General features: G+C 44.2%; 1 protein-coding gene across 1 annotated transcript in view; it reads left to right on the forward strand.

Annotated features, from left to right (window-relative positions):
* Window positions 1-13,905, forward strand: part of LOC142784945 (uncharacterized) — a 161,303-nt gene extending 147,398 nt beyond the window's left edge. The window contains exon 4 of the mRNA XM_075883328.1: window positions 13,608-13,905. Coding sequence (XP_075739443.1) covers window positions 13,608-13,808 — 201 coding nt within the window. The 3' untranslated portion in view covers window positions 13,809-13,905. The remainder of the gene's footprint in view (window positions 1-13,607) is intronic.
* The last annotated feature ends 4,781 nt before the right edge of the window (window positions 13,906-18,686 follow it).

Below are 18,686 nucleotides of genomic sequence, written 5' to 3' on the forward strand. Positions count from 1 at the left end.
TAGCGGCTCCGATAAATAAGATATTGGCCACTGCTACTCCTTTCTCATCGTCCAATGACTGTGAGTCTGCACTTGAAACTTTGAAAGAACTCCTGACTTCCGTACAAGTGCTGCGCAGCTTCAACGAGAGAGCGCCAACTATATTCCATAAGTGCACAGAGAATTGGAGCAGACCTTCTGCCGCGTGATCCCATCTTCAAATAACAAGCCGTGAACTACGCTAGCCGGACTCTGTAAACAGTTGAGTCGAACTACTATTACGGAGCAGGAGTGTTTGGCTATCGTCTGGTCGATACAGAAATTCCGCCCAAACATATATGGTTGTCACTTCACCATCATCACCGACCACTACGCATTCCGTTGGCTCTCATCAATAAAGAATAAGACAGGACGTATAGCGCACTGGATACTGCGCTTGCAAGAGTAGGAAATTACCAACACTTAAAAGTCCCGCAAATGTCACCAGGATGCCGATGTGCTGTCCCGGTGCGTACTTTCGCTCTTTCCATCAATACATCTACCGCATCGCTTTCCTCACAACGCGTATTGCTCGCCTCGCTGGAACTTTTGCAACTAACTTTGAGCTCCGATTCACGTTCACTTCAGCTTGCAGATTCCTTCTGTCGGGCTTTTTTTCATCGCCTTCACGGTGCCACTAAACCACCCAACAGCCGCTTGCGTCGCCAGCTTCGACAATTTCGCCTCGAGAACGGTTTGCTGAAGCACTACATTTACTAAACCACCGCTAAGAATAGTGTACCAGTTCTTTCCCACTGCCTTTGTTTTCGAGTTTTAAAAGTACTCCACAATGATATTGCAGCCGGTCATCTACGCTTCCACAAGGCGTATTATCGCATCAAGACGTGCTGCTTTTGGCCTGGGTTGTCCACAACGGTGGAAAATACGGGAACTCGTGCGCATCGTGTCACCACCGCAAGCGCTCAATATCCCCACCGGCTTGTTTCCTTCAGCCTCTTCTCTGTCTGACCACGCCATTCGAATTTGTCGGAATAGACTTGTATGGTCCTTTGCCACTGGCGTCTTGCGTTCACCGTTGGATCGTCACTGTAGTCGACCATCTAACAAGGTACGCCAAGATTTCACATCTTCATTATGCTATTGCCACAGAAATCACCGAATTTTTCTTGCACTCCATTCTCTTGCCTCACGGAGTCCCGCGCGTTCTTTTGAGTGACCGTGGCAAAGACTTCATTTACAAGGTATTCGAGGAAGTCCTGCGGGCGTGTAATCAACGCATAGGACCACTTCTACATATCATGCGCAGATGAATGGCCTTCCCGAGCGCTTCCACCGAACAATCTCTGACATGATATCTCTGTACTTACATCCCGAGCATAAATACTCGGATGACATTTTACCGCTTGTCACCTTCGTGTACAATACCGCGATACAATGATCAACTGGCTACAGCCCGTTTTTCTTCGTGTATGGTCAGCGCATACACGTGAGCTACGCTAGCCGGACTCTGTAAACAGTTGAATCGAACTACTATTACGGAGCAGGAGTGGTTGGCTATCGTCTGGTCGATACAGAAATTCCGCCCAAACATATATGGTTGTCACTTCACCATCATCACCGACCACTACGCATTCCGTTGGCTCTCATCAATAAAGAATAAGACAGGACGTATAGCGCACTGGATACTGCGCTTGCAAGAGTAGGAAATTACCAACACTTAAAGGTCCCGCAAATGTCACCAGGATGCCGATGTGCTGTCCCGGTGCGTACTTTCGCTCTTTCCCGACAATACATCTACCGCATCGCTTTCCTCACAACGCGTATTGCTCGCCTCGCTGGAACTTTTGCAACTAACTTTGAGCTCCGATTCACGTTCACTTCAGCTTGCAGATTCCTTCTGTCGGGCTTTTTTTCATCGCCTTCACGGTGCCACTAAACCACCCAACAGCCGCTTGCGTCGCCAGCTTCGACAATTTCGCCTCGAGAACGGTTTGCTGAAGCACTACATTTACTAAACCACCGCTAAGAATAGTGTACCAGTTTTTTCCCACTGCCTTTGTTTTCGAGTTTTAAAAGTACTCCACAATGATATTGCAGCCGGTCATCTACGCTTCCACAAGGCGTATTATCGCATCAAGACGTGCTGCTTTTGGCCTGGGTTGTCCACAACGGTGGAAAATACGGGAACTCGTGCGCATCGTGTCACCACCGCAAGTGCTCAATATCCCCACCGGCTTGTTTCCTTCAGCCTCTTCTCTGTCTGATCACGCCATTCGAATTTGTCGGAATAGACTTGTATGGTCCTTTGCCACTGGCGTCTTGCGTTCACCGTTGGATCGTCACTGTAGTCGACCATCTAACAAGGTACGCCAAGATTTCACATCTTCATTATGCTATTGCCACAGAAATCACCGAATTTTTCTTGCACTCCATTCTCTTGCCTCACGGAGTCCCCCGCGTTCTTTTGAGTGACCGTGGCAAAGACTTCATTTAAAGGTCTTCGAGGAAGTCCTGCGGGCGTGTAATCAACGCATAGGACCACTTCTACATACCATGCGCAGATGAATGGCCTTCCCGAGCGCTTCTACAGAACAATCTCTGACATGATATCTCTGTACCTACATCCTGAGCATAAAAACTCGGATGACATTTTACCGCTTGTCACCTTCGTGTACAATACCGCGATACAATGATCAACTGGCTACAGCCCGTTTTTCTTCGTGTATGGTCGATCTGACTCCTCGGTTTTCGACAAAGCAGCCTTCTTTACACATGCTCGGAGCTGCGGGTCACTCCCAGAAAAGTTCGCAGCCCGAGTCACACAATGCCAATAAATTGCTCGCAAAAACACGGAAGCAACCCAGAAGGAGAAAAAACGTCGCTGTGATAGCTAACGACGCAACGTTGTCTTTAATACTGGTCATAATGCTTTACTATCGATCCCGGTTGGAGCGTCAGGGCTTCGAACACACACACACACACACACACACACACACACACACACACACACACATATATATATATATATATATATATATATATATATATATATGTGTGTGTGTGTGTGTGTGTGTGTGTGTGTGTGTGTGTGTGTGTGTGTGTGTGTGTGTGCAGGCATGGTGGTTGAATGGCCGTAACGTTGTAAGTAGTCAAGTAGATCCTCCGTGAGCGGTCACAGCGTTGTTTATTACGACGTTTCGGCCTAGAGCTGGTCTTCATCAGGATTGAGGGTACAGTTTGTTGGTGCCCTGCTTTATACAATCTTGAATCAGAGGGGGAGGAAAGAAAAATGAAAAAATGAAAAAAGAAGAAATGGAAAAAGAAAAGAAAAAAAGCAGAAAAAAAGAATATAAGGTGGACTTTCCCGGGTGCCCTCTTCCACTCTTCCTTCCCCTTCCCCTCCACCTCTCTTCCTTTACTCCTTTTCACCTTTGTCTGTCGCCTGTGTATCCTTTTTTTTACTAACGCATTGTTCCCGACCAGACGGCGCCTCCTGGCTCTGGCGGTTCGGTGTGGGGAAAAGGAGCTTTTTAAAGAAGTTTGAGCCTTAATTAATCCGCACCCCGTCCACATCTCATCGTAGAAATAGAGGCGCCGCGTATTGCCGTAGAGGCTGGCAAGCGGGTGCAATGGCAATTATCGCCCGCTTCTGGATTACGCTTGCAGTAGGGGCCTCCCGACTGTGCACAGGGTTGCTGTGTGGCATGTCGTGTTTGGCACAATTGATTGGATGGTGAGGTAAAAACAGGAACAGACGGCAGCTGTACTTAGGAAGAGTAGTTACACTTGAAAGTATTTTAAGTTGTCTAGTGCGCTTCGCAGCTGCAGTGTCGTGCACTCAGTTATTTTCTCATTATTGCCGTTATTGTTTTCTAATGCTTTAATTTCTGCAAGTGTACCGGATTCTCAATTAATCCTCTATCGAGGGTGTTAAATCAGTGGATAAGGTATGACTCTCATTGTTGAAGTTCTAGGTTTGATTAAAAAGCCGTCTGTAAGAGCGTTACTGATAGTTTGTCGAGTGCATGGTCGGGGAGATTAAGATGTTTTGATTGGGGTTTATTTGGGGCTGAGTTCGCAAAAGCTCTGTGATTGTTGAAGCGAATCGTTAATGGTGTTTCTGCTTGTCCGCTGTACTGCATACTGCACGCGTTGCATTCGAGTAGGTATACCACATTAGAGGCATCGCCTGTTAGGTGTCCTCGAATGTTAACAGAAAACTTAGATTGTGTGCGGGTTGCTTTGTGTGTTTTCCGCATCGCTTTACATACAAGACATCGTGATTTTCAGCAAGGTCGACATGAATTATGAGGGGTTGAGGTATTGATTTGAGAGTGGACAAGTGTGTCTTTGATGTTGCGTGGTCGTCGGTAAACGACGCCAGGAGTGGATGGGAATGCACGTTCTGGACGTTCACTTTGTTCTAGAATGTTGTAATGTATTTTAAAAATTTTGTTTACATTGGGGAAACTTGTGGGTCTTGTTGCGGTGGTCGCTTTCATAAGTAAGTCATCATGCTTTTGTTTTCTCGCTTTTTGAACGGCGTCATCAGTTATATGTGGAGGATATTTTTGTTTATCGAGCATAAGTTTTAGCCTCTGTGAGCTCGTGTCAAAATCAGCGTCTCTTGAGCAGATTCGCTTAAACCGGTGAGCCTGGCTGTATGGAATACTGTTTTTTACAGTGGTGGCGCGGGCTATATATATATATATATATATATATATATATATATATATATATATATATATATATATATATATATATGACGTATGAAGGCATGGTAGAAGCCGATGAAGAAGAAGTTCTTGAGAATAAACATGGCGTATGAGCCAGGCCACGTCTCCCGCATGTAGTGTCACACGAGTCGACAGGATGAAGACATGGCGGCCACTTCATCAACCAGCCACCATCTTCGAACGTCTCAGCAAGACGCAGTGACCGAACGTGGACCACAAAAGTACATCCCAACTCTACAAAAAGACCAGCATCATGACAGCACCATCAGACAACCTTGACATCCCCAAGTACACCGGATCAGCGAACGACGGACCCGTACTGGACTGGTTCAACCTTTTCAAGCTTCACGCCACCGCTGCATCCTGGTCGGAATGGGAGATGATCATAAACTTCACTGACAACATCTCAGGTGAGGCATTCAAGTTTTACCTTACCCACGTCTTCGAGAACGATGAGTATTGGAAAAAGATCAAAGAAGAAATGATCAGTCGTTTCAAGGAATACGATGAAGACCTGCCCATACTTCATCGGCGGAAAGCTTTTCAACTCGCCCATCAGAGTTACGCGAAGTCTTCCCGCAGTAAGCCTATTTTCCAAACGAGACCTCAGAGAAAATATGCCACCATTGTACCATCATATGACTCTTCCGGAAAAACGTCACGCATTCGAACACCGACTGGTAACTTGCACGTCGCAACAGACAAGGTAAAGGCTCCGTATACCGAAAGGAATTTAGACCATTTAGACCAAAAGACTTAACCTAAAGCCGGCTTTCCGAAGAACAATGAAATCGGCATTTTCAACGTGTTCACTGCACCACAACACTTCACATTTTACTGAACCACCCGAATCCCTTGATGCTTCTTGTCACACACAAGGCTCAGATGGTTTCGAGTGTGCGACGGAATTTACGCGTGATGAGCTAGTGAATCCTCACAATACCAGCCCCTACCCTGACGTTCCGGACCAGGGTCGTTCGACAGACATTGTCAGCCTAACTACGCTGCAAAAAGAAAAACATACGCCATCAGAATCACCTGAAGCCATGTCTGTTGTGCTCTCATCGTCAAGTGATAACACACATGTTAGTCAAAGCACTGCAGAAATTTCGAATTCACCAACGCCGGCGCATTGTCAACTGACAGAAGCATTTACAATCAAGGATGACTCACAACCATCTTGGGAGCTTTCTCATCAGCCCCTCAGGCTGCTTTCATCGCAAGACAAGCCTAGCAGTACAGTGTCGACTACCGACAATCTACTGATCACATCACCATCTAAAGAAAGGCAGACTCATGTTCCTGAAAGAGGCCCATCTGACGAACTTTCACAAGAAGACGAGCAATTTCAACAAAGGCAACTCCATGAACTCCAAGAACTGCAACGGCTACTCGAACAAGAACAACGATCAAGTGAAACCTCCTCACGAGTACACTTGTCACTGAAAGGTCATCAGAGACAACATCAATGAAAGAAGCTAAGACATAGTCGATGCCTAAGCCATCTTCACAGAAAGCAACGTCGACAACATTTTTTGCACCAGTTCTCAAAGCCATGTCTGCGATCCAACAAACTGAGAGAACGCCACAGAAAGTTACGAAAGAGACATGAAGCTACTACGCATACAGCGGAGAAAAATAATACATCGTCCCATCATCCTCGGTTCGCACGCGCGCCGACTAGAAGCAAAGCATGTATTGCCACGACGGCGCTGGATCCAATGCCACAGACATCCGTCAATCCAATGCTACACAGATTTCAAGCCTTGTTCGTTCTTCACAAGACCTCAAGTCGTGTCATCAGCAGTGGAGATGTGCAGGGCAGGGTTATGCTATCCAGGGCACAACAGCCAGCCTCGTCCACCAGAGCTACCCTAGATATGACCGGACTGCTGCCCTATACTGGGAAGCTTTTGTGCGAGTTAAGCAACTCCATCCTGAAATCGAACTACCACGCATTTTGACATTCTTCACTTTATGCTTTTTTTGTTTTGTTTGTAACTCGCGCATGCTTTCGGGGGGAGGGGGAATCATGTGACGTATGAAGGCATGGTAGAAGCCGATGAAGAAGTGCTTGAGAATAAACATGGCGTATGAGCGAGGCCACGTCACCCAGTCATCGTAGCGTCACATATATATATAATTCATTTTTTTTATTTTAGGTCTAGGTAGGTAGGTGCATAATCTCAATATTTGAGTCATTTTTTAATTACACTTTTACATTTTAAACTTGCTGGATTTTTGTTCATGCAGCTAATACACTTGTACAGTTAAAATTGGGTATTTGGAACTTTCATGGTATCTGGGTAAAGGTAGAGTGGTTATACCTTTTTTATGCACTAATTTCTGAAGTATAGTATAACATTACCTGACATTCCTTTTCTTCAGTTCTTGGAAATTACCTCAAGCTTTGCGCTTGTAGAGCTTTGTACGCGACATGAGAAGTAAAAATAAGCAAACAGTATTAAGTTTGTACGCCTGTTCCAAATTTTCTTTCGTTTTTCTTACGTCTTTTCTATATGGTCTGTTCGTAAAAATAGCGCTAGTCGAGAGTAACAAATTATCGAGTAAAGCGGCTTGCATATGGCTAGTAAACCAATGGTAACCATGAGTGCCGTTGCATGTATGTAGTGTTGAGCGAAGCGATCCCTGCACGTTAGTATATTTCAGTTGAGTGTGCATGTAGGAGACCGTGCGAGCAAGTTTCTAGTCGTCCCTGTTTATGCTTGCTAATTTTTCACGTTTTCACACACGCACCGACGTTCTCAAGCTCTATCACTAAAGCCAGATTACACTGTTGCCGCTTGAAACGAGTTTTTGTATTTTCTTGTTGCCCCAGGCGCATTCACAACGCTTAAAGGCTGGTAAGCTCCCCTCGCATCGCAATAATAAAACTGAGTAGATTTCCAGTGTGCTGTGTGGGAACACAGCGCAAAAAAATTATAGCGCGTAGTAGACGGTCTCGCTTTCCGCGCGCTTCCAAGTGCGGATAGCCCAGGGCAGCGCCGCCGCCACCGGTGTCCGTAACCGCATCACGTGAAAAAAACCTAGCACTAATGACACAGTGGGGCTCGAGCCCAGGTCCGCTGAATGCCCGCTCAGTATTCTACCACTTGGCTACACCGGTGCTTGTGACTTGTTGTCTAACTTGATTAAGGCAGGCATACAATCGGAAAAGCAAACGCGTTATTACGACTTATAAAGCGTTTTGAAACAGCGAAAGAAAAAGCAGTCGTCGCACAATGCGAATAGCGTAAGTGTGGGCCATCCAAAGCTCCATCCCATCAAAATGCTTATGCTTTTTCCCCTGTTAACTACGGTGCATACGCATTTCTGCCAGAACTCCATAACTCCTCAACGTCGTCAGCCCTTTGGCACAAAATTCCTTGCCAGTGTTTAGCTGATACCGCGCTTCTCAAAAAATGACAAAAAATAGCATAGCCAATGCCGGCCTACTACCCGAAAAAATTGTAATAGTGACCCAGTGGGTATCAAGCAAGTGGGCTTCCTGTAGTTACCCAATGAGTGTTTCGAAAAGTTTCTAAAGGCCGCTCTTCTAGCTTTCGCTGTAACTTTGCTGCGCCTTCTACGCAGGCCTGCTGGTTAATTTTTTCGAGGTGTAGGACAAAATGTTTGGCACCCGTTTGCTTGAAGATGCACGTTCAAGAACCACACGCAGCCAAATTATCAGAACGGCATCTCCCATAAATACGTCATGGTTTCAAACCGTTCAACCCCACCAATTAATATGATACCTTTCAACAGACGACGATTAGCGGTTGCGCGCAGGTGAACAAGGACGTGCTTCGCCACTATCGGCCACGAGATTGAGCGGAGTCGCCACCTGGCAGCAGCTGGCTGCAGCGCCTCTAAATTACCAATGCCTCCTAAATGCCGTATGCGCGGAGTGTAGATTGATGTCTGCTTTGTCTGCTAGCTAGGCCATCTTTTCGTATGCAAGTACGTTATGCACATTTTTTTAAAGTGGTTTGTTCGGCAATATTAGAGCGAGCTTAACTGCTTCCACGAAGGCCTTAGACGACGGACGAAAGAGTTTGGTCTTGCTCGTTTGTAATACACGTTAATAAGAAAAGTGAGTACAAGATTCGAGACTACTAAGTATTGACGTTGTGGCCTTTATTCACCAGATCAATTCAGTGTAGGTGCCACTTTCTGCTCCAAGAACATCGTGAAACACCAGTACTTAGCATCGACCCAAACATGAATAGTAACTATTAGCCGGTGTGTGAATGCAGCGCTTATTCACTCCATTATAAACAAAAAAAGGCTCTAGGTAGTAAACGTACGTGTTGTTGTTAGGTATATAACTACGTCACTGCAGTTTATCGAATATGCGATCAGCTTTTGTTGTGCTTATCTGGCCGTTGTACCACTACAGAGAAATATTACTATCAAGTAAAGAATGATATTTTGGTGCCTAAGCTGTACTTAAAACAGCGTTGTGGTGCGCAATTTCAGGTTGTTGTGCAATTTACCCTGAAACACTCGTGCACTTGCCGTTAATGCAGGTTGCGTGCCTTATAATTAGGTTTTGTAGTTTCATACAAATTCTCACGTTTTTCTTACCGTGTGTTGAGTGTTTGTGTGGCACTGTATGTAACTGCAGGAAGGCGGTGGTCATTTTTATTCAAAAGAAAAAACTACCTCGTTCCATAAGTTACCCAGAGCTTATGGTATCACCCTCATGCATTTACTTAATGGATGGAAGCTTTCTTCTCAGCTTTTACCATAAAATATTATACTTTTACTTGCACAAGTGCCTGTGCGTAATTGATAAACGTTAACGTAGGGCAAAGGGCTGTCAGCCACTGAGCTCTCCCGACTGGACTTTTTGACTGCCCACATTTTTTTCAGAAAATACAAAAATTCAGAAAAAAATGCTCCAAGTCCCCGATTGGAATTGTGAGGAAATTCTAATGCATTTCGTAGCCTCCTAGCGGTGTTTCGAACGTCAGAACCCATTGTTATAGTCGGCGACAACTTATTTTGGCTTTGGAGCGAAGACTAGACAGCCAAATCTCGTGGGTGAACGTAGTTTCAGAATAGCGCGCGCATTTTTATGGTCAAATGCAAAAGTTATCCATTTACTTTCTACGTGAAGCTATTTGAGACAGAAATCAGGTAACATCGGTATGATACTCATATTTTGTTTTACTTTATTCAATCTGACTTCGTGGTTATAACGCGCGAAAAGGTCCCACTTTTTACACGTGCCTCAAACGCTGAGCGGCGTCTGCGTCTACAAAGAACGCTGCTGGTGCCCCCCGTCACTTTCCATAGCGTTTTAAAATGCTATGAAAAAACTATACAAAACAGTAGCTAAAGATGCAAAAGCTCTGAAGTGTTAGCAGATTATGGTACACGTGTGATGGCCGGAAGCGTTGAGTCCGCCGTTATGCAATGCGAGAAGCCCCGAAGACCTCATGCTCGACGCGATGCTGGTGGCGTTGCGACGCTGATGTGTCTGGGAGCTGGCGCTTGATGGTGAACCCAGGCAGGTGGAGCTAACCTGAGTTGAATGTCTAGCTGGCAGACGTTGATTACAGACGAACGGCTATGTTTAAGAGGCTGACTGATACAAAGCCACACCAAACTTCTGGACGATGCTCTTGTTCTGCCCCATGTTGTACGTGCAGCCAGACTACTTAGCAGGACTTTATCTTGTTGTCACACATTTCTAGTGTGGTCTCGCCGATCTAATAGAGGCGTGCAGCTGACTCGCAGATTTCTGCTTTCTGTTTACGCCTGCGATGACTGAAAGGTCTGCAAGTGGTACATTTACAATTCATTTTGGTACATGCCCGCACGGTAGACCCGTGCGGGCATGCGGTGCCGTGGTATAGGCACCCGACAGTGGAGCAAAGGGCACGACAAGCTCTTTAGGCCGCCTCAGCATCGTTGGTACCAACCGCCAAGGATACTAAGAAAATGGAACGCTCACTGCACACAGTGACACGCTGAGGTTTCAATGCCCTTTTTGGCACGTTTCGAAAGAATGCTCTCTGGGCAGTTATATAATAAGCCGTGACCCCCTTGCTCACAACTAAAATGAAAATGATATGCAGGTGCAAGTTCGGTTTTGCTGCGCCTACTTGCTAGGCTGTGTGTTCTAGCGCTGTCATCAGATCTCGTAAACTGCAATGCCAGGTGCCTATTTGGGTCTGGCTGACGTACTCAGTGAGCAGACACAAATATTTTATTAATCATAAGCAACCATTTAATTACGATGAGCACAAGGGCATGAGATAATAAAAACGAACAAAGCGGTCAAAAGGATTTCTTTGGATGAAAGGTTAACGAATTCAAAAGTAAAAATTACTTGGCTCTAGAGAAAAATAACATGCAAGTACTAACCAACAAACAACGCAGAATGTTACTAACAAAAGTGGACACGAAGGTAACAAAAAGACAAACAAAGAGACAAAAAACAAACAAAAAGACAAACAAATATTATTAAAAAGAGATCATCCTCTCGAATACTTCTCGTGCAACGCGGCACACACTAAACAATATATAAAAACGGGGGTGAATAAAATAACGGTTGCAAATACGGAAATCTCAATAAACAGTTCCCTGCGCAGCCAGCAGGCCCAGTTCGTGTTTCACAATTGGAGTCGACGGACTGCCGCTGAACTTCTCACAGACTTGGCATGAGACGAGGGCGCCCGGTGTTGCAGCCACCTCAATACATTACACGAGACACTCCGTACTCACCACAAACGCGAGAATTGCGCCACAAATGACAGCCTCCTTTGCTTGTGCAATGTCAACTGGCGAAACAGTCAAATTCTGTTCAGGGCGTACGCATCACCCTTCAATTGATTGATATGTGGGGTTTATCATCCCAAAACTACCATATGATTATGAAAGACGCCGTATTGGAGGGCTTCGGAAATTTTGACTACCTGGGGTTCTTTAACGTCCACCTCAATCTGAGAACACAGGTTTACAACACTCATGCCTCCATCGGAAATGCAACTGCCGCAGCTGGCTTACGAACCCGTGACCTGCTGGTCAGCCGCCGAGTACATTAGCCACTAGACCGTCGCGGCGGGCTGCATCCCCCTTCGAGCTTATCTTCCCCGTACAACGCCGTGCCCCCTTCACTTTTTGGTAGAGATGCAGTGCAAATAAATGGCGGAGGAGAAGGGAAAAATCCATACAGTCGCGGCTTCACGTTGCTCTCTTCCCCCGGAATACATCGAAATTGTGGTATGCATGAAAGCAGAAATAGCACAGGCTAATGTGTAGCATAAAAAACAAAAACTGAAAAGCTGAAAAACTCGGTGCACAAAAAATAGTCAATACCACAAAAACATATCTACAGCTATATTCAAATAAGGTTGCGTACACAAAATATATTTCAGACGATGCGGAAATGCACACATCAACGAAATATGTTTCGAAGAAATTTACAGGAAGGTTCACGTATCGAGGTGTGAGAAAAGCCAAACTTCTTGAGCAAAGAAGGCAATGTATAGCTTCGAGTTAGAAAGCTGTAGTTAGTCCGTACGTGAGCTACAGACCAATACTCGTGGTGCCTTGTAAAGTAGTAAAAATGTTGGTGTGGAGGTTAGCGACTTCACATCAGAACAATATGCCGTGTTCAATCTGTGATTTGTAGAGCTGTAAAAGATGATTACGGTACATGTTGTTTAAGTACATGATACGATAGGTGGTGAACAGTGGTTTATAATGCATTCTGTAGCACAGGTCAGCAATTGCTCTAAGCGTGTTTTTCTGCATTTAGATTAGTTTACTAATATTTTGTTCAACTTCCCCATAACAATATGCAGTATTTTAACTGTGACTCAAACAGAGCGTTGTACAACGTAAGCTTTGCCTTTTCAGGCAATAGAATCTGGAATTTTACTAAAACACCAACTACACGTGCAAGCTTACTTTAATGATGTTCTATGTGATTATCCTTATATCTATTATCATACATGATAATCATTACATTCGCTTTATGTGGATCATGGTTACATGTTACGCTCATGGCCTGCTCGCGGCCTGTTCGCTAGCTCCACACATACAAATTTTTGTATCACGTGTTGTTAATACATGATGAATGTAAAGGAGATGCCTAAACATGATAATCATGGTAAACAAGTCATGTGAAACATGATCACATGTTACACTCATAGCGGGCTCATAGTCGTTTTCCTAGCTCCACATATAAAAAATTTCGTACTACGTAACGTGAATAGATAACGAAGGTAAACGACACATCCCGAGAAGACGACCATGCGATGAAAGTCATGTAGGGCATGATTTACGTCCGCCTGTAACGTTGTGCTCATCTTAAGTGACATATCAATCTTCCTCATTCAAGCTTCGCATATCATTATTTCCACAGAACGTGGGATTTGTCAATTTTTTCGCTTCATGAGCACGCAGCCGAGATTTTTTACCACGTAATAATATAATCGAATCAGATAAGAACGACTGATAGCTTGCCGTAACTAGTGTTTTCTGGGATGGGTGATATGACATATTGTCGACCCCACGCCCCCTTTCTGCAGGCCTTTGAATTTGGAACTTCATACAACCAAACTTTGTGTTGTTTTTTTGGTGTGAATATCACAGCACTAAAGTACCAAAGTGTGCCCAGAAAAAACATTACCGTTCGCAATTTCTTTTTATTTAAAAAACAGTTACCTAAATTGTGTTAATTAGAATATTTTTACCACTTATTTCGAATATGATATAATCAAAACTATTGCTCTCCTACGTAGAGCCCCCGTCGAGCAGTCAGTCGGACGCAAGTAAATAGCATAAAACCTGAAAGAAGAGTGTTTGTACGTCAGGTGAAACACGAAAAGTACACACAGCTAACAATTTTCCTTCCTCTTGGTTTTCTTCATGCAGCTGTGCGCCCTTAAATCGAAATTCCTCAAATTGAACTTCGGCATCTCTGTGTATGACATCGACGCAGACATGGAGGACAAGAGCTGCGCAACAGTCCAATACCGTGGCCGGTATGAACGGCTCAAGCTGCTCAAGAGGATACTAGACTTTCTGAAAGGTTACACGGCAGCGAATATGAAAAAGGAGTGCGAAAATTTGTGAACGTGATGAACAGTGACTCTCAAGTGCAGTGCCACATAATTGAGTGCGATAACAATTGAGAGAGTGGCATCCATGCCTGCTTTGTTATAGTAATAAATATGAGACCTAGAGTTACGTTAATATACTTCTGACAAAATGTGTACACGCGTAGTTTGTCTAGTCAGAAGTATGCTCTTTCCCTAATTTGGAATTCACCATGTTACTACGTGTGTTACTGTATATCTGTATGACCGAAGTTAGATGGCACCATTTAACGTGTGGCTTGCCAGTTCCTGCTAGCATGTATAGAATGCATGATTGGCGCAGCATTGACACTTGAGCTGCAGGTGAATTTTGTGAAGTAAAACGTAATGACAGCTATTCCTAAAGCCGCGGTCTACAGAAAACAATAAGAGAGAGACTGTGCTTCATTATACTTTACCCACTAGAAACCACTTCATGCTCTTACGGTGATTCATAGGCATAAAAAAATGTGGAAAATTCTTCTCACTAGGTTGCGCAAAGCATCGTACAGCAAAGGACGGCGCCATCGGCGCGAGCTGAACAACATATTTGTATATGTTTCTGTATACAACATGGTGGCTTTCTTTATTTCTGCATTCCCCGACACGGTGACCTTGCAGCTAAGCCATACTCGGCTGCTGGCCCGCAAATCGGTAGATCGAATCCCTGCCGCGACGGCCACACTTTCGATGTAGGCGAAAATGCTGTAAGCCGGTGTGCTTACAGTTGGGTGCACGTTAAAAATCGCAGGTGGTCGATATTCTCGGAGTCCTGCACTACGGCATCTCTCATAATCGTTTAGTGGTTTATTTATTTATTTTTGTCAACATTTTCATTTTCTACCTTTTTTTCCTTGTTTTATTTCTATTTTGCTCTCTCTCTTTTCTTACTGATTCTTTTACTTTCCTAGGTTTCTGTCTCCCTCTCTCTCTTTCTGTTTTTGCTTACTTCCTCTTGCTTTCTGCTTCCTCTCTCTGCAATTTATTTCTTTCTTCTCCTTAAATTCCCGTAATCTGTTTTTTTTTGTTCACTCTGAATTTCTTTTGATTTCGGTCTTTGTCATTCACTAGATGGTCTTACTCCCTCCTCCTCACCAACACATATTTGATCATCCTCCTCAGTTCTCTTTTTCATCCCATTATTATGAGTTGAACTACAAGGCTAAGCTATGCTCCGTTAGTTTGTCGGGATAGCCAGGAGGTCAAAGTGCTCAACTTCGGGTCCTCGGTAGGCGGGTTGAAATCTCACTCTATCACGAGAATAGTTATTTTTGCCACCTTGGCTATCTCTTCACAAGTTCATGTCGAAACCTATATTTATTTTTTTTCCTTTTACCTGGCCCTTACCTCTTACATCGCTTTGTGTTTCTCGATTGACATTTACCAGACAAATTGACACAAGTTTATCAATGAAGCATTTTTTTGCATACTGGAGACACTTTCGGCACCTATCTGTATAGCCGCCTATGTCCGGATGTTCTCATAATTCCCCCTTCACTTGGGGTACAGCAGAATTTGTACGGGAAAGTAAGATAGTTCGACAAATGCCACGCGCTGGTCATGACATGAATAATGTCATAATCTCGTCCCGTACAACGTCAAACACTTTCTAAAACACAGTGGCACATGCTCAGGAGCCTGTATGTGCCGCAGGTGATAGACAGTTCATATCTACCCAAAAACTGCGAGAACAACATGAGTAATATTAACGCTTGAACTCTAAATAAAGCTAGACTAGGCAACGTTGACCACACAAGTGGAAAGTTTAATTGTCAGTCTCCCAGCAGGAATCGAGCTCAAGCCTGTTGCGTGGCAATCAAGCAATTCACCGTAGAGCGAGGCCAGGTCTCAGAAATATGTTTTAAGTAGACCCTAACGTTCTTGAACCATCAATTCTGGTTGCAGTACTGGCTATTAATTTTTTTATACATCGCATATGTATACCTAAGATACAGCCGTCATGTGAGGTTGCTGTCAGATGTAGTCAGATGCAGACCGCTGAGGTTGATTTGTGTAGCAGTGTTAAGGGCTATCATCCTTGAGAGCTCCAGCGCAAACACTAGCGCATGATATCAACTTGCTGCTTCTAGCGTTGCTAATATCCTTGTTGATTTTGGCATCGTTATACAACTGTAAACCATTGCTTCTATAAAACATATGCGGCTGTTTAACGCATATGCGCGCGTTGATTTTTACATATCTTAAGCGTCACTTTATAAAGTGTCGCTCAATAAAAAAAATTGAACACATTCAAGTTGCATCCACATGCCCCACATAACATTGACTCCAAAGCTACGTGGCCTCTGCCGAACTTTTCGGGTTGAAGCAGAAGACGAGCACAACGAAGGGTAGCGAGCTGATGTATGATGCTTGTGATTTTCTGCTACAACATTTTAGGCCGACATAGAACAGCTTCAATGTTGAAGGAAAGTTGATGAGCAGGATAGTTGGTATCGCAGACTTTAGCGCGTTGAAGTGCCCTCGCAAGCGCAGATTCTCGCAGCAGCTGCCCTGTACCTTGAAGGGTATATATAAGGTCGACGTCTTTTATTGTATATATTTTGTCTACAATTTGAATACAATATCAGTCTGCACTTCTTTTTGTACCGTCTTGCTTTTTCCCGTCTGTTCGCGCTGTCAAGATAAGCCTCAAATTTAAAACATCAAGTTCAGAACAAGAACAAACATGAAAGAAAAAGGAAATAAACAGTCATCTCCACGAAATGAAAGATAACGAGTGGGTGAAGCCCGATCCTAATGTCTATACGACTGCTTTGTTGTCACCGACTAGTATAAATGACGATTGGACCGAAGCATGGACGCATAGGCGTATCTGCCGGAGGTGCAAGGTAGGTGCTGCCCCCCCGCCCCACTAATTTCGGCAGTGTTTATTGTCGGCAGCCCACTTAGAAAAGAACTGAGGGAAAATTTTCATTCACTGCAGCAGTGACGTAATTATATATCACCAGATTTCTGAACATTTGTTTCTAGTTTTCTGCTGAAAAGGTTTTTTTTCCTAGTCGCGTGGTCATGAACTGTAGGCTTTGTTCATTGTGGGCTGTGCGCTTTCACGCCTTGCGATCGGACATTGCAGAGAAAACTACCGCTTAACAGGGGTGCTAGAACATTAGATCACTCTGTCATGTTTTTAATAGGGTTTGCTAGGCCTCAATTTTGCCTTAAAGCTGACGCAGGTGCAGGTGGGAACAAAGTGAGAAACGCTTTATGGACCGACCGATCGTGAGCTGTTCCCGCCTTTAGAATAGGCCGGTATCTTAAAAACGAATTAATTGAATAACGGCTGCTCTATATCTTAGCTGCTATGAGTCAACGAGAGGGTGGAAGTGTGTTTAAAGGGGCCCGAGTCGGGAGAAGAATAAATGAATTGTACTTTAGCCTCCAATTTACCAGCGTCGCCTGATAAATCGCAGGTCGAAACAATCGTGGTGGCTTGCAACATTGCGATAGGTACGTTAGTCGAATCGAGCAAAGAGGGATGCTCAGTATTTATGCATGCCTCGTGACTTTATCGACTTTAGCAGGAAGGTAGTCCTCAGCCTTCTGGATAAAAAAGACCGACCACTTGCGAAGGATTTCATAGTTTACAGAGAGGCCTACATGCGCATAAGCGGCTCAACATGGGCAAATTACAACTGAAAATGTTCATTAACAGCACATTAATTCATGTCGCCAACTGCTGTAAAAGCCGACGCCAGAATAATCACCGGGAATATTCCTTAAATTGCGCTCTTAGGGAGATACTGTTCCTCAATGGCGTAAAACTTTACCATAGTAATGCACTGTTAATCAGACATTTGTAATCTTTACTCAACAAAACTTCGCAGACATGCGACATTGCGCATTCCGCAGGTAATTTGACAGATAATTTCAGTTAAGATCATTGCAGTGCACACCGCCTTACTTAAACCATCTGAGCTCCGAGGTGGTCCGCAAAACAACAATAACACACGAGAACATAACGAGGGCAAGGCGCAAACTAATAACTCAAAATTTATTGGAAAAAACGAATATATGTGTGCTTAAGTGAATACACATTAAAAATTCATGACCAAACAACGAAGATCTCGAGGGCGCTTCCAAGGAGTCCAAGTCTGTGGCAAGTAACGTGACCGAGAGTTTCGTGACGCAAGAAATACCGGCCTGGTGAATGGAATACACTTCTTGAATTTACCTCCCGGTCCCGATTTTCTCTTCCCCTCTTCCTCCTTCTTCAATTGTACGCACTACCCCATCCTCCATCCGGGAATGCAATGCCGTGTCAGCAGTTACGCACGCAACAGAAAGAGAAGTGGTAACGTGGAAAGAAAATAGAGACAAATAGAGACAAAAAAACTATAGAAATAAATAGAGAAAAATTAGAGAAAAAAACATGAAAACTGAAGAACAAAGACAGGACAAAACATACAAAAAAGGCTGCCCAGGTGCGCACTATCTTCATACTTCACACCAGTATAGTTGTTGTTGTTGCTTTTTTGTTGTTGCTGCTGAAATGCCACAATTTTATAAGTTCTGACTTCGCTCACGATGTGAACGCGTTTAAAGACCTCTGTGATTCAATCCAAGATGTCCTTTATTTTCATACCTTGGTACATACCAACAATGCGATTGTGAGTGATGACCACGGCTTTCCGAAAGGCCGTGCCGATTTCAGCTGCCCGCGAAACGCGTTATCCTTGCTATTCGTCACATAATTGCAAGGATCACGCTCACTGCAGTCTGGAGAACGTCTGAATTATTTGGGTAGCCTACAAAGTTTAATGAGAGTTCTGGTGCCAATAAACAATACATATGCTGGCTTGGCAAAAAACACATTCAAATAATCGAAGTTTTCAAACAATCGTGTGCCGAAATAACA

The sequence above is a fragment of the Rhipicephalus microplus genome, chromosome 2 (assembly GCF_043290135.1).
Source record: "Rhipicephalus microplus isolate Deutch F79 chromosome 2, USDA_Rmic, whole genome shotgun sequence".
In the NCBI taxonomy this organism is placed as follows: domain Eukaryota; kingdom Metazoa; phylum Arthropoda; class Arachnida; order Ixodida; family Ixodidae; genus Rhipicephalus; species Rhipicephalus microplus.